This window comes from Chaetodon auriga, chromosome 16, assembly GCF_051107435.1.
Source record: "Chaetodon auriga isolate fChaAug3 chromosome 16, fChaAug3.hap1, whole genome shotgun sequence".
NCBI classification, from domain to species: domain Eukaryota; kingdom Metazoa; phylum Chordata; class Actinopteri; order Chaetodontiformes; family Chaetodontidae; genus Chaetodon; species Chaetodon auriga.
The window spans coordinates 15,463,471-15,486,786 of record NC_135089.1 but is presented as its reverse complement, the minus strand read 5'-3'; the positions used below and the strand labels follow the sequence as shown (position 1 = coordinate 15,486,786).

The 23,316-nt window shown below is 42.0% G+C and overlaps 1 protein-coding gene across 2 annotated transcripts in view; it reads right to left on the bottom strand.

The window, feature by feature from the left end:
• Nucleotides 1-23,316, bottom strand: part of prkcbb (protein kinase C, beta b) — a 91,219-nt gene that overhangs the window by 53,553 nt on the left and 14,350 nt on the right. For both annotated transcript variants that reach the window (XM_076753172.1, XM_076753171.1), the window contains exon 3: nt 8,025-8,107. In XM_076753172.1, the coding sequence (XP_076609287.1) occupies nt 8,025-8,107 (83 nt within the window). The remainder of the gene's footprint in view (nt 1-8,024; nt 8,108-23,316) is intronic.

Genomic DNA, 23,316 nt, shown 5'->3' with positions numbered 1-23,316 from the left:
ATTATATGCAAACTGAAAAACTCAATCAAAATAAAAAGCTGAATGTGCAGCTTTGGAGTGGTGCAAGCAGGTCAGAAACAACCAAAGAATTCTTCTGACTTAATGTTTGAACTCCAGCAAAAAAAAAAAAAAAAGTATTTCGCTCCCACAAGATGTTCTGAAAAAGCAGAAAGTTCATCTGACCAGAGACAAAAAGTTTTATCAACTTTGCTTCGTGTATGTCTGATGTCAAACACATTTGTCCTTCTTTCCTACAATCATCAGGATTAAACGTTGTTGTAAATCCTAAAAGCAGAACACCAGGATGTTGGTTGCTATAACCTCTTTAACTGATTTTAGAGGTGAAAAATAAATAGAATAAATGTTTAGTTGATGCTCGGAAAAATAATTAACAACCGTTTCGAAAATGAACCTCTCAATTGTGAGGATTTGCTGTTTTGTTCACGTACAACTGCGGGACATCGTCACAGCATCTTTTCACTGTTTTCTGACCGAAGGATTATTCAAAAATAATCAAAAATAAAACTAACTCTCAGATACAGAAGTGCACTTCATAATGATTGATGATTGATGTTACTGCTGCTAAAAGCCACTTGAATAATGCATAGAGAAACATGAAACTACTGCAGCCTCAGATTGCACAAGTTAATCACAGCGTTGCTTTGTTAGAAGTCACATTTATTTCCTTAACGATCTCAGCCTTTCATCCCACTCTGAATCACTAACACACAGCACACACTCTACAAAACAGAACAAAGTAAAATGTAATATGGCAGAGGCTGTTGTCCTGATCAATAAAACAAATCCACTGCCATCGTGTTTTCCCCCCCCTCAGGCTTCTAAGTCCTCCTCTGGGAATGTTTAAGTGTTTCTGTGTGAGAGAGCGTTTAAAGGTTTTCCTGTTGATTGCTGAAGATAAGCAATGATTCTCGAAAAAAAAGGAGGAGTAATGGCACCACAAGAGCAGGGAAGAATGAATGAGCGGTAACAACAGAAGGAGTGAGGCGGTGAGGAGAGGGCTGAGGGTGGTGCTTTCATCTTCACACCCTCGGTGGAAGTCCTCTCCTCCTTTCCTTCCCTCCGTATGTTAATCGCAATCTCTCCGTCACTTTGTCAGCCCTCCTCCTCCCGCAAAGGTTACCTTGTGGTGTCAGTGTGGTTTTTAACCATCTGGCCACACATAATGTTGAATATATCATCGTTTTTGAATATTCACGTTTTACACGTAATTCTGTTCTTAGAGAAATTACATTCTCACTTTTTTTGTAGCATACAAAGACGCACATGTACGCTCACATTGACGAGAGACATAGAGGGACAGAAGAGACACACCTGTAGCTCAGCCGTTATGTCAAAGTGTGTCTAAAAATACGTTTTAAGACATTAATACAACAAAGGATAACAGAATGCTGAATATTGCTTTGCAGCTGCAGTCCAAACCACAAACAAGACTTTTAATACATTTTCCCTGCAGTAAAAGACTTCTAGAGAAAAATTTCCATAAAATCATTAAAGTGAGGCAATACCAATGAATGCTGACCTTTGTCATTTTAACACCAATGTTTCGATCTGGTTAAAAATAATTACTCAATCGGCTCTGCAGTTTGACAAAGATAAAAATAAGGGAACTTACGATTCACCTGTTTTATATATAGATATTTTAGAGCTGAAAAAGTGCAAAACCCTGCATCACACACACACTTTCTGATTCAAAAAGATGCTAAATGTTCTCCCGCTTTCATAGAAATAACAGGAAGTGGAATAAAATGTCTTAATGAGAGGCAGTCGTGCTCCAAAACACGAAAACACTCCGCACACCAAAGATGCCATTAACGTGTGTGAAAAGGACCTGCGGTGTCACATCCTCGCATGAAACCTAAACTGAGATCAGCTTTGGAACGAAACTGCATTCAGAAAGTTCTCCAAAAATGAAGAACGCATGAAATGTGGTGTAAAAATGGAGTCAACAGAAAGGTGAATAGTGCACAGTAGCAGTGGAACAGTCGTTCACACTGTCTCAGAGTTTGCTCTCTTCATGTCTGTTGGGGTTTCCTCTCAATGTCCAAACACATGCAGATTAGGTGAAATGTACAATGTAAACTGCTGATCGCCGTGGGGTCTGTTTCTGCCTCTCACACGCAGAGATCGGCTCTGTGGGGGAGAACTCATTACCGTCCTGCTTCAGCTCTCTGCAATAAACTGAAAACAATGAAAATCAATGTCTGCCAATGCAACCGTGTGCAGGCACTACTTCTCCAGACGGATCGTCACTCGGTGAGAATATACAAAATGTTTGCTCTGAGTGTGTGTGCGTGTGTGTATGTGTGTGTATTTGAGGGGAGAAGAGGAAGTGAAAACGATCAGGTGTGTATTGTAAAAACAACATTTTGCCATTTTATGTGCCAGTTATGCAGCAGGCTAACTGATTTTTACAGTCTTTATGCTCAGATGAGCTAACCAGCTGTGGCTCTAGCTACAGATTTAGCATACAGATATGACAGTGCTACCAATGTACTTCTCAATCTAACGCTCCACAAAAAAGCAAATACCTTTTCCAAAATGGTGAACTGCTCCTGTAAGTTTGGCCTTTGAAAGGAGCTTGATGATTCTATGACTGAACAATGATATTGTTATACAGCCACCATTTAGTTCCACTTTCTATCATCTCTTATTAAGCTGCTTGATGCCCTCCTGTATCTGTATAATCTATATTTCTTTGTGATCGATCTACTGTGTACAAACACCTATTGTACTGTATTTTTGTCTTTCCTGTCAGAGGGATTCATGTTCTCCCTGAGGCTTCCTCCATTTTTGAACGATTTTGGGGGGAGTTTCCTCATCTGAATCGGGCGTCTAAGGATAGAGGGGGTCCTACGCCGTCCAGCGTGTACACTACAGCCCCTTAAAACTAATTTGTGATTTTGGTCTATGTAAATAAAATTGACTCGGCTTGACTTGACATTTCTGCCTGGAAAATAAATTTCAAAATTCCATGACAATCCAGGAATCCCATGACAAGTGAGAAATAAATATATCCTTCATCACAGACCTGAGCTGACTTTTTCTGTCTTGACTTGTTCAGCTGGTTTGGATCAGTGAGATCCTCGTGTGTATATCTCAGCCTCTCTCTCACACACACACACACACACACACACACACACACACACACACACACACACACACTGAGTTCCATAGCATTAGCGGGTTGTGGGCATGAAATGTAGGTTTCATTAGAGGATCTCATCCCTCGACCTCTCCCACAGGGAACCCATTCTATTAACCCAGATCTATAATTGACTTCTTCTTTTAAACATACATGGCTGTCAGAGAGACGACTGAGAGAGAGAGAGGGACTGGCACGAGGGAAAATGGGAGTGGTGGGCTGATTGCGGCAGCCATTCAGACAACGTTAGTGATTACGTTGAAAAATCTTTCTTGCGTCTTTCTCTGCAGCTCCTCTACTGTATCCGCTGTCCTTTAAACACATCTCCAGCTTGGCTGCTCCTTCATGGATGTGACCCAAAAAGACGTCCCTCAACATTACCAACTTCAAGGACTCAGAGAAACGCTCAAGACTGGTCGAAGCCTGAGGAGTCATTTGATTCTGGTACATGAATCCTATTATACGAAGACCCACAACTGATGATGATTTCAACTATTAACTAATTGTCCTGCCTTTTATTCTGTCTGTATCTGTTGATTATTTGGCCTCTAAAATAGCAATTTCCTGTTACAAGTTCCCAGATTTTGTCAGCAAAATAAAATATTCAGTTCTCTATAATATAAAGATATATAAGACGAAATAAAGCAACAATTGTTCACACTTGAGAAGCTGAAACCAGAATTTTTGTCATTTTTGCCTCAATCAATCAATTCAATTTATTCTGTTGATCATTTCAGCCCTACACTGACTCTCCTGGCTCCAAGAGTCTTTTGAGTTTGTAAATATTTGGCTATTATATGAGCGGAGCATTACTCCTGCATTTGGACATTAAATGGTGGCACTTCAGCGTGCTGAAAATGTTCTGCAAACCAAGAATCTGCCCCCGTCATCATTTGAATATTCACGGTCGTCTTCTCTGAGAAACACAGAAAAACGGAAACCAAGGAAGATTTCCATAATCTGGAGAAAAAGCACAGCAGTGGGGGAGAAAAACACAGCTTTATTTTCCTCTGGCAGCATATCAAAGCTGAATCTTAAACAGTATGACTCGGCCTACCCATCCATTGTTGTAATTAAGTGACAGATAAAACTGCCGAGGACGCCTAATAATGTCGCATGACGGAGCCGAAAATGATTGAAATGGAACGGCTGAAAATGTTCTCAGTGTTTCAAGTTCATGAAGCCATTTCTGTGCAGGTGTGCGTGGGTGAAAACGTTGTGTCAAGCAGTGCGAATATGACACCATTATTAGACAATCTTCACCCAGCTGTTCCATAATGTTCCATGATCAAGTCATATTATTTGCAATGAGGCAAATATCTACAACTTCTCCACCCGTCTGATCAAATCCCTCGTTTTTTCTGTCCTGGATATGTTACAAAACTTCATTATAGGAATTACATGACAAGTGGAAAAGCCTGGTGTTAAAAAAAAACCAAGCACCTCCTCCTCTTCCTCCTCCCATCATCTCTGAGCAGGCTACCTGTCTTCCTCTCTCCTATATCTAAATGTGCAGCTAGTTTGGAGCAGAGATACGCTACGTTCCCACTGTGCAGGAACCGAGGTCATAAGACCATGAACTCATTAAGGAAACGACATGGTGGGGGTGGTGAGGCCCCGTAATTAAGAGCAGGGCCCCCCCCGGGTGGAGTGGCATTTAAATAGAGGATGTACAGAATAGAGTTAGATAAAGCGGGAGGGACGGTGGAGAGTGAGACTGTGGGAGAAATGTTCAGGGAGAGCAGAGTTAAATGTGTGCCAGATATAGAAATATAGTAGCAGAAAAAGGGGAGGGGGCAGTCAGAGGAAATAGAAGCAGATATATGGAGATTTGAAGTTACTGAAGAAGAAACAGGTTGTCTGCTGGTTCAAGAAGTCAAGTAAAAGGCCTTTGAAGAAGTTTTAAAGGAGGGAAACAGATGTTTTACTCAGGTGTCTTTCAGCCTGGATGGGTCATGCTAACTTTGTCACTTCTGTTGCAGAAATGCGGGGAAACGAGGTCTCATGCAGGCACGGCTGCAGTGCAGTTCGTATTCTGCTGCTGGTTTCATGTTAGTCCACTGATCCACAGTTTGCGGCAGTGATGCACAAAGACGTGTGGCCGCAAAAAGGCAATGAAGAAGAATGCCTAGTCCAAACGCCAGAGCTTTTCTTCCTTCATTCTCCATTCATATGAGAACACAAAGCCACACCTGAAGCGCTGTCAAGAGCATGCCAAACCAACAGGTGGTGATACAAGCCTAACGCTGAAGCCATGTTGGCCAATCAGAAGCCTGAAAAAGCCATTACTGGTAGGCTACCTGCGACTGAAAATCTGATCCTATTATGGTGAAGGCCCGACCGGCCATTGCCTTAGCAGGATTCATAAATTCACAACCTAAAATTGTGCTTGTGCGCGGACGAAACCTCATCGAAAAAGCTACATTTTAAAAAACAGCCACGTACGTGTGGACTGCACAGACGACTCCAACCGAGCGAACACAGCGCAGGAAGTGAGCTCAGCATTGAGCGTAAAGAACCGTGAATCACACACATGAACATCAAACCTGAAATAATCAATAAAATCTACAGACGAGGAAAACATTACATATGGAGGAGGTTGAAGGGAACGGAGAGTGGCGAGCGTATCAGCAGACTAATGGTGAGAAGTGTCAGGTTGTAATGGCTGCACTGTACACCTACATGAATATGATTAGATGTTACTCGCCGCGAAGCTGTGGATGAGCCAGTCAGTGTGAAACAGCTGCCAAAGAGCTCACACAAATGAGACTTTGTCTGAATTAACGTTCGACTCCATTTGTTCAACTTTAAAGACGGGAACAATATATTTCAATACGTACACTGATTTAAAAAACACAGTTTAAGTTTGGATTTTGTAGGATTTCCAAGAGCCTGCAGATGTTGGAGGACGAAAAGCAAAGAAAATGGAGGATCTTTAGCGTGTGTTTGGTTACCCAGCCCTCACTAAAACTAAGAGGCTATTTGTGCACTCAAATAGTGCGAAGAAAAACAGGAAGAAGGAGTCAGGTGAACGAGGACAAAAAAAGAAGCGTGGAAGCTGCTAGACAAACATATAAGTTGAGACTATGGAGACTTATCAGTTATACAGAACACGCCACAGGAAGCCGAGCAGCCGACACCAGCCTTTCCTCTGGAGGCGGCTCACTAAGTGTACTTGTCAGACTGAAAGGGCACTCCAGAGGGAGGTAAGGACATGGCTGAGGAACTCAAAGACCCCTGGGGTTTTTGAGAGGGTGAAGTTGGCATCCTGAGAGTGCTCTTAAGAGAAGAGAAGGCAGCTAATTTTGTCTTGCTTGATAGGAAATGTTAGAGAATAGGTTTTTATTTAAATAATAGAAATCAGAGAAACGACACCACTCCTCGGCTCCTTTGCAGAGTGGATGAGATTATGAGGAGAGTACCGTTTAAAGGCCCTTCCTGTTACTGCAGATGAGACAATGTTCAGAGAATTGATGGTCATATGGAGCAGCATTATCATTCATTTACAGTGAGTGTTTCTGGTGGCCTGATGAACAGAAGTCATATATTTTTTTATTCTTTTAGCTCAAGTTATGGTCTCCGCCAACTCCCGAGGGAAATATCGGTCTCTGTTCCCCTTTGTTCACCAGCCAGTCGCTGACCGTGTCTGCTGTTTGTTTCTGGGCAGATGGTGCACACTGGGTTTATTACAACTTTTTGGCTGCCTGCTGCTGAAAACGACCCCGACGAGGGACAAACAAAACAGTGAAGTTGTGCTCCGTAAAGCTGAGAGGGACTGAAGCATCAGGTGACAGTTCTCTGCGGGTTTGTCATTACGGTGACATAAAAGCAGTCATGTGATCCTTTGGTGGCATAAAAATATTGATTACAGCTGCTTTAACATAATGTGTTTGTACCTTTGACATTATAGGTTTTACGTTTCCGTCTTTTCTGTTGCTGTATGCCTTTAAATAGCATTTGTGTAAAGTAATGCTATGATAACGCCACTCAAATGAACTTCAACTTGAAACTCAACATGTGCTCTTTCTATTCACTGATGCTGCTAGCATCCAGGTGTCACGATCACTTCCTAACCACGCAGTTTTGTTGCCTCAACCAATCAAAGTGCAACTGAAAACTGAAATAATAAGTCATCTCAGTGTCAATAACTAAGGTTTCAAACCTCAGTCTCCTGGGTGCGCAGTGTTTCACCCATTCATCCACCCATTCATCCACCACGACCTCCTCCCTCTGTCGACTCTGTTGCACTTTATATTACATAACCTGGTGACGGCTGGAAATACACAAACAGCTGGCGTGTGACTATTCTAACCCGAGTTTAAAGACAAAACCTTTGACCAAGAAACTAAATATCTCTTATCGTCTCAGCCACAGTCCCACTTTGTATCAATCCATCCTGCCAGTCCATTTTATTTAATTTGACAGAAACACTTGATGCTTTGTTTAAGAAACTCAATTCACGATCAAAGTGCAAAAGACTTGTAAAAACCTCCTCCTGTTCCCTGCTCTCTATTCAACACACTGTTCATCCCTCTCACAGCCGAAGTTTCCCATCATGCCAGAGCTGCTCAGTGGCCAATATCGCTGGTGCTGGGCAGCTTCGGCTGTTAAATGTCTGTATTCAACTTCTATCAAATGCAAGCACTGGAGAAACTCCTGTGTGACGGCACAGAGGAAGTGTCAAGACAGGAAAAGGAAAACGAGACCAGAGAGAAAGATGGCGGAAGCTCAACCATAACACAGGTATTGACAGGTGACGGGGCCTCATGAGCTGGATGTGTGGATCGTCTTCCATCTGTCTTTCACTGCTCATACTGGGCGCAGCCATGTGACTTTAGGTGATGTGTTTGTTTGTACTCACATCTGATGCAGGTCCTTTATCAGCGCCTGGACAGGAGAAAGTGACGAACTCATGGCAACGTTTGTGAACCACGAAACAACACACTGTGGAGAGAGAGAGAGAGAGAGAGAGAGAGAGAGAGAGAGAGAGAGAGAGAGAGAGAGAGAGAGAGAGAGAGGAAGGGAAAATTACCAACACTGGCCTTCACACTGTGCACAAAGCAAAATGTTGCTGTGTAATATAAGAAACTATATTAAAATGTGTTAACTATTTTTAAAATGATCACTTCCGAGCTAGCCTAAATGCTATACACATAAATATATAATATTTGTATGAAATAATATATGAAATATATGCATAAATGAAACAGAATGTGATCATTTGCCAATTCTTTTTCACATATACTCAACTGAAAACAGTGCAAAGACAATTTATTCAATGTTTTATCTCATGGGAAACGTGGAATACACCAAAAACACCTGTTTGGAACATTCCACAGGTAAACAGGTTGATTGGTAACAGGTGATAGTATGAAAGGAGCACCTCTGAAAGGCTCAGTCGATCACAAGCGAGGATGGAGAGAAGTTCACCACTTTGTGAACACATGTGATTGCATGAAGGATATTTTGCAACTTATTTGAAATCAAGCTCGTATGCAGAAGTGAGAAACTCTGCACTGTGTTCATACAGTTAACTGTATCTGATGTGAGCGAGCCGCACTAAATGAGAGGCGATCCTCCGCATGGTCATAGCTTTAAAATGTCAGAGTACAATCTTAAATTGACATAATTGTAGAAGTTAAGTTCAAGCTAAATTAGACATGACTTTGAGCGGGAGGCTTGATGAAAGCTGATTCATTTCGCCGTCTCCGAGCTGTGAGAAGCAGCACTCACTTAACCTATGATAAATGTACAGAGGGATGCTGTGCTTCTGTCTTAACACCCACACACTCTTATTGTCACTCCCGCACTGTTGACTCATTGTCAGCCACTCTGCATAAGAGGACCTTCTAAATGTCTATAATGTGATGGAAAATGTAACCTCATATCTAATATCTTCTTATTAACAGAATTTCCTGTGCTCACAAAGTTTGCCATCAACAGAATAGAAAAATTTGCATTTACAACGACTTCAAGGTTGACTTTTATTCTCCCCGGGCACATGCTTGTCGAAAATAACACACAGAAACACACATGAAGGATCAAAAAAAAAAAGCTGAACGTGGCTCCACTGTTCAGTTTGGTAACAATCAGCGGTGCGAGGAACATGTGAAAGCTTCGATGCATGGTGAGCCTGTCATCTCCACCCTGATCAATGTCAGCTCCACTGACAGGCAAGACGAACGGGAAGGCTAAAAATATCTCACAATCACACACGCACGCACACACACACACACACACACACACACACACACACACACACACAGACCCTTCTGATTGTGCCCCTGAGTATATTTACATAGTGTGTATGTCTGAGTGAGAGGCAGAGGAGGGCTGCAAATGCACCGAACAACAGAGATGGATGATGGCGGCAGCCAAAGCAGGTTAGAGAGCGACTGCTGAAAATTATTAAGTAGATTTGAATCATTGTAAAGAAGCAAGTTCAGTGTGCAAGTTCAAGTTCTCCGTGCTGTTTGGCACATTGTGGCTTTGGCAAAGGCTTTTTTCTGGCAACTCGACCATGCAGCCCATTTTTGTTCAGTACCTCCTTATTGTGCGTCCTGAAACAGCCGCACCATCTTTTTGAAGAGACGCCTGTATTTCAGCTGCTTGTGGGCCTTTCTTTGCATCCTGAGCAACCTTTGTTGGTCTGCCCGACCGTGTCTTGGTATCGACAGAACTCTTAATTTTGCACATCTTTTTAAGAGTTCTCTGGATATCTTTTTATACACAGATACTAAGGTGTGGTAGCCTTAACAGCCATTTGATCCTGTGTGTGTCAGCTTGTGTGTATATCATCAGGACAAACATACAAGGGTATGCAAACTTCTGATCAGGGCCATTTGAGTGATTTCACTCATCGTTTGGATTTAAAAAGGGCACACGCACAACTGTGTGATAGTGAATGGCTTCAACGCACCACAAATTTCACAAATTTACCAGAGGATGTATTCAAATGTATGAGCACAACTATATACTGTAACTCCATTAAAGGAGAGTAGAGCTATGACTTTAAATCTTTTAAAACTTTGATTAATCATTCAAAGTGATTTCTAAAGCAAAAATAACAAATATTCTCTGGTTCCAGCTTCTTTTGTGCGGATTTGCTGCTTTTCTTTGTTTTAATGTGAGTAAACTGAACATCTCTGGATTTTGAGAAAATTGCAACATCAATTTTACTATTTTCTGACATTTAGACCAAATTTATTGATTAATCAGAAAATAAGCAGCAGATTCATTAATTATGAACCCATGATGATAACCACACGTTGCAGCCCTAAACTAGAGTGATAGCTGTACACAGAGCCACTGACAGGAAATGTAAAAAACAGTCAATATTTCCTTTCATTAAAGCTGAATGTCAGCACGTAAAACACTGGCACAATGTTCATTTTCAGGAGGTGTCAAAGTACCAACAGACTTTCTGACATGTGAAATATAATATACCAAAAAATAAATATCTGTGCAAGCTCTAAAACAATTTGGACAGAAAGCTGCCTTTCAGGTCACTTCACTGTTCATTATTGCGATACAAAACTGCCCACACACACTTTGCTCACAGTGAAATCACGTCTCAGCTCAGTGCTGTAACAAAGTACATTAACTCAAGCACTTAACTACAAATTGAAGGTAATTTTAAAGTATCTACATTTTATGCTACTATTTAACTCTACTAGAATACATTCCAGAGGGAAATATGGGACTGCATGTACTTAACAGCTGTGCTTACTGGTTATTTATTAGCACTTTTACATTGCAGTATTAGTACTTTGAAGGATCTGAACTATTCTTCACCCTTTGTCTCAGATGTCCAGTGTGTAGGATTTAGTGCATCTAGCTGCGAGGCTCCAGATTGTGACCAACTGAATGGCCACCGAAAACGTGAAAGTGTCTGGTTTGTCCGTTCTGGGCTACTGTAGAAACACAGTGGTGCAACGTAGTCCACTGACCTGCTCCCTCTCTAAACATAAAGAGCTCAATCTAAGGTAACGAAAACACAACAATAGTTATTTTCAGGTGATTATACACAAACGAAAACATAGTAATGATTATTATTTTCCATTTCTGCCAATAGCTCCACCTAAATCCTACACACTGTGCCTTTAAATGGATCCCTCGCATTTGTATTTATCTTTGTTCACTATGATGTTAGCACACCTTCACCAGACCAAAGAGGGGCCAGAAGAGACGGGACTGCAGCTGTATCCTGTATTATGTAATATATACATTTTATATACAGGGGGCACAATTGGCTGCCTCTTAGTAATAATAATACTAATACTATTTGCATACCGTCTCTCTTGGTAAGGGAAGTGAGGTCACACGAGCGTGACAGCATGAATTTGCTAATCACAGTTTTGAATAATAATACACTGATTCTTTTCTCTCACAAGTTCGTATCAGTGATCAGATCCGATATTTTCACTGTCAGCAGTCTCTAATGTCTCATTTACATATTTGGAGACCAGCTATTCCATCAGATTCTATATAAATTTTATTCTATTGATCTGATCAGAGGGGTTAGAATTAACACTCTCTCTCCAACACACACACACACACACACACACACACACACACACACACACACACACACACAAATGTGCACCTCAATGGTGCTTCACTCCCACGCAATATCCTCTTTTCGGTCACACCACCCACTCACTGAGATGATACCACACACACACACAGTCCACCCACTCATTACAATGATATTGCAGATTGAATACACAGAGTGAGGGTGGAGGGACAGAGGTAGAGATAGATGTGTGCGCATATTGCTTCAAGGCAGCTGCTCTTTTGGAGTATTGCAATTGCCAAATCCCTAACCAAAACACATACACACACACACACACACACACACACACACACACACACACACACACTTGTCACTAAAATAGAACTGTACGCTATCCAACGATATGACCGTTGGGCCAAAACAAAATAATACGTCTTTACAAAAATACACCACACCAGAAATGAAGTGTGCCCTCCTTTTCTCCCAGTTACTAAACTCCTAATTTTCCATCCACTCTGACTCCGTCCACCCCAACAATCACCCCACTGCTCCATCTACACATCCCCTCAGTTGACCCTACAACACTTATTGACAGTGGTGGAAAGTCAAAAAGGCAGGTGGCACAACCTAATCTCACACGTTCAGATCAACTAGTCAAGCTTTGAAAGGAAAATGTCTAAAACCAGAGATCATCGCACAGAGATCATTGCACAGCTGGACCACCTGAGGCCGATGTTTGACTGGCTGTAATGGACAACGTATTAATGTTAATGTAAATGTTTTGCATATGTAATGTGTAGGGTAGCTCAACTTCAATTTTGCAGCATGTTTCAGTCAGTTTGTGGGACTCTGGCAAAGTCTAAGCACCACATCACACCACACCTCAACAGTCTCTTCCTGCCATGTGTCTATAGATGTTTTCTGTGGCCCACCCTGGTTCCCTGGGGGTCTGCTGAGCCGGAAGGGGAAAATGTAAGCTTTTCACACACCGCAGCCTCATTATTTTTGGTCTCAGTCGATGGTCCTCGCTAGAAGCACCAGTCATTTTGTTAGCATTCAACATCTGGAACTCCAAAAGTCAGGTTCTGCTATCTTGCTCTGAATGCAGCAGTTACTGTAGATGTATGCTGTCTGCATCCCTCACAAAACCTCCTCCTCCTCCTCCTCCTCCTCCTCCTCCTCCTCCTCCTCCTCCACCCCCTGTCCTGCCCTCTTGGTGCCCTCCATGTGCTGGTCTCAGTCTGACTCGGGTGTAGCTGGCACCCTGCCTACATGCCTTCATTATTTATCGTTTACATTAAATATCCATGGAAAGTGCACGCACACACAAACAGCGCAGTGACAGCTGCTCGACATCTTTCTCTCTTTGTCATTTCTTTCTCTGTCCACCTTTTTCTTTCTCATTTCTTGTCTCTATCTCTCCCTCTCTCATCAGTCTGTTGCATCACTGTGGCTGTGACCGGGGCTTAAATTACTGCAGAGGTAAGCAGCCGCGTAATGTACCTGTAGAGTCTACCTGTAACACGGGCCGGGCATTAAGTTACACTATGGGCTGCAGCTACCTTCCTCAGCCAACGGGGAGTGACTTCTTTCACTGTCAGCTCAGTAAGACTGAGGAGAATCAATCAGGCTGCCATACAATCAAAGTTTTTTCATGGCAGCCTTTCAATAAACACAAGTGCTATTAATGTTGTTTCTGCAGATAAAACCAGCTTCACTGGAAAATGAAACTCTCCCACCATCATCTGTAATTTTGTGATTTGTATTACTCCTATACAAGTGCTGACATGCCAGACAAAAGCGTTGATTTTCATAAGCCTTTTTCCCAGGAGACAGCTTGTCACTGCATGCACAGTCACATTAGTTGCACTTTTTCCTTTACATTTTAGGTCCCTATATGTGCAACAACAGGGAAACTGCAGGGCAAAGCCACATTTATTCTGTGTGAAACAGCTGAAATGATTTGTCAATTGATCAATTAGACTGTTGACAGAAAATTAATCAGCAACTTTTTTGATAAATTATTAATTTGTCATTTTTCAAGCAAAAACACCTGGTGCTCGGCTCTCAAAGGTGTGAATTGGTTGCCTTTCTTTCTAACGTATGCTAGAGAACTGACTATTTTTGGTTTGGGACTGATCGTCGGATAAAACAAGGGAATTAAAGGCACCACCTCAGGCTTTGGGAAATTACAACGAGCATTTTTCACTATTTTCTCAAACAATTGATTCATCAAGAAAATAATCAGTAGATTAATCTATAATGAAAATGTGCATTATAGTTGCAGCCAGAGTGATTTGATTCACTAATTACTTTGAAGGATGCTCAGTTCTCTAATCCTTAGGCACAAAATTATCTGATGGAGGCCAAAAAATCACATGCAGTATTGGGATTTAAATGACAGAGTTTCACGATGAGCGCCATGCGCCATCACTTGAAGTCAAAGCTAAATCCAGCTTATCACTAATCATTGATTAAGAAACTGAATTTGTAAGCGTAAATGTGGAATCACTTGAAGTAAACAAATGGTAAACAGGATTTTTTGAATCCTTGAATAGTTTGTATGTGGCTTGCATGTATCTTAAACCCATCACATTCCTCTAGCAGTAGACACACACACACGGACTCCCACTTGAAACCTGTTTTCCTCAGCTTCAGCTCTTTGAAGTGTCCCATGTTGCCCTGATCCCTCCCCAGCAGTCACATGACATCATTATGTAATGGCTGGTTGTCAATCAATATCATCCTCCCATCAAGCCTTCTGTGTGCCAATCCGGGGGGGGGGGGGGGGGGGGGGCTTTTGGGGGGGCTTAAACCAACAGTACTCGCCTAATACATTACAATAAGAGAGCATCGTCAGTTAAATTAAGAGGAATCTTTTGTTTACTCTTGAACAAGTAACAGTTTTCTTTTCACACCATTACAGTCAGCCTTTACTGCAGCTGGTCTGACTCTTCTCAAAAGAAGAGCAAAGATTTACTCAAAAAGTATTACATTACAATCAACTTACAAAATGTCACTGGTTTAACTCCAACAAACGCTGAACCTTCAGGGTTTTAGATTAATGGGATGATGTTTTTTTTTTTAAATGGCTAATGCTCCGCTCCCTCCCATTTCCCCTTCTCCCTTTCTCCCACTTATCTCCCTTTCTTTCTGTTATTTTCTAACATCTCCATTTCCTCTCCTCTCCTCACTGTTCCAGTATATTCTGTTTATGAACTGTTGGCAGAACACTAATGTTGTACATAGCCATTTCCTCTAATGCTCTGCCAATGAGTGTGTGTGCGTGTGTGTGTGTGTGTGTGTGTGTGCGTGTGAGACACAGTGACACGCTGTACAGTGATGTCCCAGATTTAGATACTGTCAGATGCAGCGTCCAGGTTCAATGTTACATTAGTCATGTTCATTAATCTATACATGTAGTAGTACATCACCTGTCGCTGACACAAACACAGACACACAGTGTTCCTTGCGTGGTTGAAGACCAATCTAAGTGATCAGTGATTGAACACAGAATGATTGACAGACAGTCTATTTGAAGTATGATTAAGTAAGGCCAGGGCTACATTTATCTGTAATCTGTGATCTATCACATCTGACCACACTGTGACTGGATCTATATTTCTCACATGGCATCTCTCTACAACCGTCGCTGCACATATCACAGCAAGTCACACAGCGTTTGTTATTAAATTTTGTTCGGGGTTGAGCGCATCGAGATAAACAGCTGGGGGCGCTAATCCTCCAGATGGATGCAATGAAACTGTTGCAGAAGAAGAGGACGCAACAAGATGATGGAATTAAAAGTGCTCCAGTCAAATCTCTAACGGTGAGGAAATTATGTGGAAAACGAGATGGAAACTGCATTTCTGTTTGTTTCATGCATTAATTTGAGGAAGGTTACGCTCCCCTTATCGCTCCTCACAGATCTGCTGCTGTTCATTCACCTCCCCAGGGGACGTTTAGTCTCTTTCCACTGCACCTTGTTGCTTTTTGTTTATGTCAATTCACCGACTCCTTTGAGATATTTAGACCTTTCTTTCCCCAGTTCTCTAAAAATTGAAAATGTGCATTAAAAACAGGTGGATGCAAACACACTGATCGTGAGAAGGAGTCTGCTTCTGCCTCATCTCAGTATGATTAATGTAATATCTTTATCTGGAATGGCTTTAACAATATGACACAAAAAAAATCTTATCCACTTCGTCCAATGTTTCCATAATTTACAGAGGAGCCATAATGTTGCCAAGAGGGATGTAAATGGCGTGGGAGGCTCTTCCAGCTTCTCATTTGGTTTCTACATAATGACACAGTATGCTGGAAAATCAGGACAGTGCACACGCTCTCCACAGAGAAGAGTGGCTCTGCACACGATTGCACATCGTGGGTATGATGTGAGAGCCTGGTTACTTCCTGACCGCCATGATAAAATGCTTGCTTGCTAATTGAGACAATCGATGGCGGTTTGATTTCCGCATTGACTGCTATATTTATTGACTGACTGGGTTCACTGACTTGACTGCAAAACTTCTCCATCAGATCTTCTCCGTGGCCACGGCCTGGCAGACCTGGCACGGTGTTTAAACAGCGTGGAGAGAGGTCTGTGCGAGCCAGACTGCTGCTCCTGTTTCTGTTTCTCGCTCTTCCTACGGTCTCCGAGAAGAGGAAACATCCTGGTGAGTGGGGGTGAAAGACTCAAAGAAGAAGCTGATGCAACAGGAGGAAGACGGCAAGAAGAGGAGCAACGAAGAGAAAGCAAGAGGAAGAAAGTCAATAATCTGAACAAAACACGCCATTCACCTTGGGCACCTCCCCTTGTGTGTGTGTGTGTGTGTGTGTGTGTGTGTGTGTGTGTGTTTTTGTAAGGGCTTATATAAGGGGGCTGAACAGCCTACGCCAATGTATAAATACCCACGATGCTGCTGGTGAAGCAGGGAGAAGGGTCAGAGTGAGTCAGCACACCCATATCACTCCTCCTCTTTCTCTCTCTCCCTTCCATCAATCCATCCTCTCTTCTTCTTTCTTCTTCTCTCTTCTCCTCCTCCAGCTCTACATCTCTTAATTTTTCATGCCGTTGCCGCGCGTCTCTTCACAGGAAAAACACGGAGGATTTCGCTTGGCAGGCCAACTCTGACCTCCAGTTAGTGTTGATCGTAACAACCAGTGTAAACAAAACAAAACAATCAATTACACGTTCACAACAGGAGCCTTTTCAAATGCAACTCTTTGATGTCAAGGCTTTCAAAAAGATCTGCCGTGCCGAATTATAGCGCAGGTTGAGGTTCAGCGCTGAAAGTCTATTCATCTTCCTATTCATGCAGGCTTTTTTTATAATTTATTTTGTGACTGAGAGCAGGGTCCATCTGTTCTTTATGTGGCCTTGCTGTGTTTTTAATTTCAGAATTGCCCGGAGCACAGCAGAGAGACACTTGGTCATTTCGTTTCACTCCTCTCAGGACACTCCGCTAAGACATTTTTAGCATGCGACTAGCTGCCACTGACAGCTCACGTGCAGTATGTTCATTTGTGGTCTTCTATGGCCTGGACGACTTTTGTGACAAAACCACTGCAGCGTGTCATATTCCAGGTATTCCTCTTCTTCTTCATAGCCCACCACTGACATTTTTTATTACTTTAAGTTTTTGTGTCATTAGCCAAATGTTCCATAAATGACGTAAAGGAACCTTTCATCCATATTGAGCCGCATCTCAACTGTCATAAGCATCATCACTCAAGTGCATTACTGAACACAGCAAGATCATTTTAAATGTGATCCATGTAAGTGATCACGACACTGACAGATGTTTTACATATTGTTTACACACTGGTTGAAGTTGTGAAAGGGTGTCCTAACTCACTGGCCTAATAGCTGAGCTTTTGGAGACCTTCTGGTGTTAAACAGACCTGCTTGTCTGTGCCACCTGTGAATATTGGTTAGTACAGTGTGTTATCCCTTTCAATAGTGTACTATCTTACATTCAATTAGAAAAAAAAAAACAAAAAAAAACCAGGAGACACTACAGTCTGGCTGCCTTCACGCTCCGTTCGATTTCAGTTTCAGCTCTGTGCCAGCGCTGTGAAAGAATTCTGGCACAAGACGATTTTATGTGGTCCAGCTTCCACCTCCACCCTTATCCTCTCTCTCATTCACTCCATCTCTCTCTCTCTGTCTCCCATTCACTGCATCCCTCTCGCCGTCTTTCATTCACTCCTTCTCTCCATCTCTGTCCATCAGAGTCCCTCTGGTTGTCCCTTTGACTCCTTCCTTCCATCCCACTCTCCCCGTCTGATTCATTCATCTGTCTCTTATTCTGTCACTTTTGATTCCATTCCCCCTCTCTCTTTATCACCTTCTGTCTCCGCCGTATTCTCGTTCTGTCTCTCATGCTTCGTTTCATGGTGCTCATGCTTTTTGTCAGCATTGCCTTGATTCACGCTCATAAAGTTGCAAACTTGCAGACCAGTGTGTGCAGACTGCAGCTGAGCAGAGAAAATATATGTTAGATTGAGAAATGAAAATATGGATCTTTACAAACTTAGATATTTATTTAACAGTCAAATCGAGTCTTAACATGAGCAGCTGTACATGAAAATATGTGCAAAATTGGCTAAATTTGTTAAATTATTAACGATAAATGGTTTGCTTTATAAAACATCATAAAATGACAAAAGGGAATAAATGTCAACAGCAATGATAGCGGCTCCGTGAGACTGTTCTTAGCCATAGTGATGCTTTGAGCTAATGCTAACATCAGCATGCTAACCTGGTCGCACTGACAATGCTAACATGCTGATGTATAGTGGACATACTGTTGACCATGTTCACTCTGCTAGGTGTGTTAGCATGCTAACATTTGCAAATTAAAACACAGCTGAGGCTGATGACGATTAGTTTTGAGCTATTTGCTCATGAATCAAAGTTTTTTGGGCAAATAATATTCTTGCTGTCTACAAATGTCATGAAAAACGAAAAAAAAATGGCTGCCACAATTTCCCAGAGCTTGAGCTGATGCCTTAACATTACTTCTTTTATCCAGCCAACAATCTAAAACCCAAAGATATCCAATTCAATGACATAACAGCAAATGTTTTTGGATTGAGAATTTAAAAGAAATTAATCAATTAGCAAAATTGCTGCTAATCTTCTGTCAGTGGACTAATTGGCTAATTGTTTCCGATGCCAGGGTTTGGTTCTTGACAATAGTCAATTCTCAGACGCCTTTCGGTCTGCACCAAAAACAATATCCGTGGTTCAATTCTCAGTCCTATTTGTAAGGAGAGCTAATAATTTAGAGACAGAAGGAAGGAGGCTGGAAAGCAGCACTAACTGTAAAAAATAATGACATTTACATTGTTAATCTTTGCACCAACAACAGCTGTCTCTTCACTTTCTCTGTGTGTGGAGGGCACTTAGTTTCCTCTCACAGCAGAAGTACATCTACCTCCACAATCTGACCTGAGCAGCAACTTCTGAACACGTCCAGCCAAAACACACACACACACACACACACACACACACACACACACACACACACACACACAACCCTGTAATCTCCTGTACTGTACATCAACTTTTCTCCTGCCCTCCTCCCTCACTCCCTCCACTCTTCACTGCCACTTCACTCTCTCTCTCTTAACTCCCACGCAAACAATACCTGCTGTTTTGGTCCAGACGGCAAAGAAAAATAACTGAGGGTAGGAAAGAATAAGTTCGAGAAAATAGAATGCTTGAGTGCATAAATTAGACATATACGACTGTTCCCTGTATGCTGAAGAGCATAGTCATCATCCTCTGCATGCAGTTTTATCTCATCTGCTGATTTACTCATAAAGAGAGCGGTGTGGTATGAAGAGGATGAGAGAGGGAGAGTGGGAGAGAGAGGACAGAGGGGTGAGAGTGAAGAGCTGCTGATATTAACAAGAGAGCTGATGAGACTAACGGGTTTGGAATACCAAATAATGAACTAAATACAGGTTGTAAGGATGCTAACATGCAGTACATGGAAATGGAAAAAATAAAAAAGTAAATGCTGGCACAGTGATTTGATAATGTGACTTACACCTGGAAAGATGCTCAGAATGGACACAATATCAAGGACGATCAAATGCGAGCCCGTACAATAACCTGGCAATGAACAGTGTTCGTGAAACATAGGAATTCAAAGCTTTGTGTGGCAGAGAGGGTCATTTCTGAGGCTGTGGTCCGTAATGTTGTTACACTGGATGGGTCAGTTTAAATGGCAAACAAAATATGGAGGACCTGCCCTCAACTCTGAAACGCCAGCGGTCAACAGTCTACTGTGGTTTTGTGCTACAATCAGCAACAATATAATAATAATAATAATATTCGCTCATCTAACAGAGCGTGTGGTTTTTCTTCAAAATTCTGTGGCACATTGTAAGTGATGCATTAAGGTCTGCAAATAGACTATATTGAGCTTTTATCCAAAGTGCTTTACAATTTCTCTCTCATTCACTCATTCACACACACACTGATGGCATTGAGCTACCATACAAGACACTAACCTAACCAGCCGGTTCAATGCCTTGATGAGGACACTAAAACACATGAACAAGAGGAGCAATTACTGGACTACCTGCCTCTATCTGCCGCTGCCGCCCATTGTCTTCTCCTGCATAGAGGCAATTTTCAATAAACTGCTGTGTAATGAGAATGCTCATAAAATAATCTAATGGAAAGTTACACAAAATATAAAAGCTCCTCTGCAATATCTTGTGCTATTTAGAGTTTTATTGCATTAGTGCGTGGAAACATTGTGAAAGCTGTCAATTAATGAGGCCAGATACTAATTCCAAAGTCCGTGTAGTCATGCTTTATTCCCGCCCATGGTGAAGAATGTGGAAAAAGGAAATTTACCATGTTGTCCTCCACCCTCAATAGCTTTTAATGAAGTTACACAAAGCAGGACACCCCGTATTGTGTGGAGCTACTGTATTTATCAGTATTGCTGGAACAGAAAGCCAAAAAAACAACACAAAGCACAATAATTACCTCCAGCTAAAACAACGGCAGTCGTATTATTTTCATCCACTGTTATGGTGCTACAGTTGCAGTGGTGTGTCTATAATGTGTGTATGCGTGTGTGTGCGCTTTGTGGGCAAGGCAGGGCACAGTCTACAACAACTCGCACATGCTTGGCAACAGACCAGTGCTGCTTGGCTGCCTGTTATCCTCATTACATGTGCAGACACACAGACATACACACACACACACACACACACACACACCATTTATATATGTATAAATATATAGACCAAAAAACCTATTTTGACTTTTTGACTTCTGTCTGTCCCCTGTCCCCCTGTCTGTCTCATATTTTTAAAGGGTTTTAACAACATGACAGGAAAAACCATTATGGTTATGAGGTTCATCTACAAAAAAGAAACAAAAGATAATGATGATGAAGATAATGTGGGTGGGTGATATTTCAACAATACAGCTAGCTGTAGCGCATTAAGTCTCAAACTCAACAATATTCCGCTCATAAAGTGACAACGAGATGGACAGCAGAGAATGAGAGGAAACTAATGAGGGGTGAGCGTGACAGACGCACAGCTGGAGCTGGGGAGGGAGAAAGAGAGGAGGAAGGGACGGACCACCGATGAGAGAGCGAGAGCAAGAGATGGGAAGGGAGAGTGACACAAAAGCAGAAAGTCAAATAAAGAAAGACACATAGAGATGGAGGGAGAGATGGAAAAAGAGGTCTGGGATCAGTGCACTTCTGTCGGCTCATGTCCCTGTTGCTAGGTTACCATCCATAGACGAACGGGTTAAAGTATCTCAGGAGCAACAGTGACATAGTTAGCTGGTCTCCATCACACAACACACACAACTTAGACACACACATACAGAAATGGAGCAACTCTGAAAACTGCCTTTACCCCTATTTAGATTTAGCCATTGATATGAGATGTGCAGACAGACACATACCACACCGACACGCCACAGACAGAAAGACCAAACTTGGAGCGAGTCCTTGTTGCTGTGAACTGAACAGAACTACTGTGATACGTCCAGAAACACGCGTTTAGAAATCTTTTTTTTTTTAATTACTGCTTGTAGCTTAAACATATCAGAAATGTACCACTAAATCACCATAAACAGGATATTTGTGAAAATTCAAAGACCTGACTGACAGAATTTGGACATGTATTGTAATGTTTAAGACTAAGAGAAAACCGCTGTTTGACTCAGTGATCTTTAAACTGACTGAGGTTTGCGTCATAGTCTATGCCTCCGACCATGGCTGTGAAATATCAGTAGTCTAACTGTGCTGCGTGTTGATAAATCCACGGTGCTGCCTGCGGCGCTGGAGCAGCACATTCATTTGTTATTGCACCTTTTCCTCTCAGGTGCACCCTTCCGAAAATTTCATCTATGATATTCCCTAATCTATACTCAATTCTATTCACTACTGTCGCCTATATACTCTATAGAGCAGTGACAACCTCATGGTCAGAGTGACAACATGTAGTCCAGATCACAGACTGGCCACATGCATGCTTTATGTGGTTATACAACAACAGATCACTACAGATGCCTGGGTAAAGACAGAGCACCTCCGCGACCATGAGGAAAGCAATTTTATGCATTATTGTCAGTCTGTGAAACTTTGTCCATCAAGAAACATAATAATAATTATATCAGAGTACATTTACAAACCCACAACAGCAGTATTTCTCTCCCAGCAGTTAGTAATCCAGGTGGGCCACGCCACCTACATGCCATGAGTCACGTTTTAGACATTTAGCTCATCTCTTCATCAAGTCAAATTGCAACTGATCAAGTTCAATTTGTTGATCACCTACATGCTGAACAACGGACACAGAGTGGAGCAAAGGTCCTGTGACAGTGATCATGTAGGAGACAAGTGGTGGGAAAGTGAATAATTAAAGAAAGGACAAACAGAGGGGGCATGCGATGTCATTGTGGTGAGAGCGCTGTGGGTGGAACAGGGTTAGAAACACACCTTTGGCTTCTTCCCTGAGACTGCAGCAGATTTACACAAACCTGGCCGAACACATTTACCTTCTTTTTAATGTACTTTTGTCTGATCTCTCTGTTATCCCTCTGCTGTTGCATGAACAGTATCACAAGATAAAAGGTGATGGCGCAGCATCCATCCAATACAACCACTGTTACAAAAGTTTCTTTATCTGCAACTACATCTGCACTCATGCAACACAATCAAATCTTTAAAGTATCGTTCTTTAAAGTATTGTTGATGTTCATTATCATTAACACAGACTGTTTATTGCTTGACATTGGCTACCTTTCAGGACCATACATGGCTTGCCTAGCATACCATGAATTATATCCAGAGGTACTTTATTTGACGAGTGCATTAAAAGAGCAGGGATTTGTCTTGGTAGGACTGCAGTGTTGATACAACACACATAGTAAATGAAGGAATGACAAAAAAAAAAAAATGTTACTCTAAGCAACAAAACAGCACTGCAGCTTCTGTGATGCTGCCACTAATCCAACCACCAGGAGTCACCAAGTCAGAAACTTTCATATCCTGCCCACAGAGGCTTTAATGATGCCTGGGTACCGGTCAGAGCGGCTGGTGGCAGACACCAATAGAGCAGCCAGAGGCACAATGAACCATTTCCC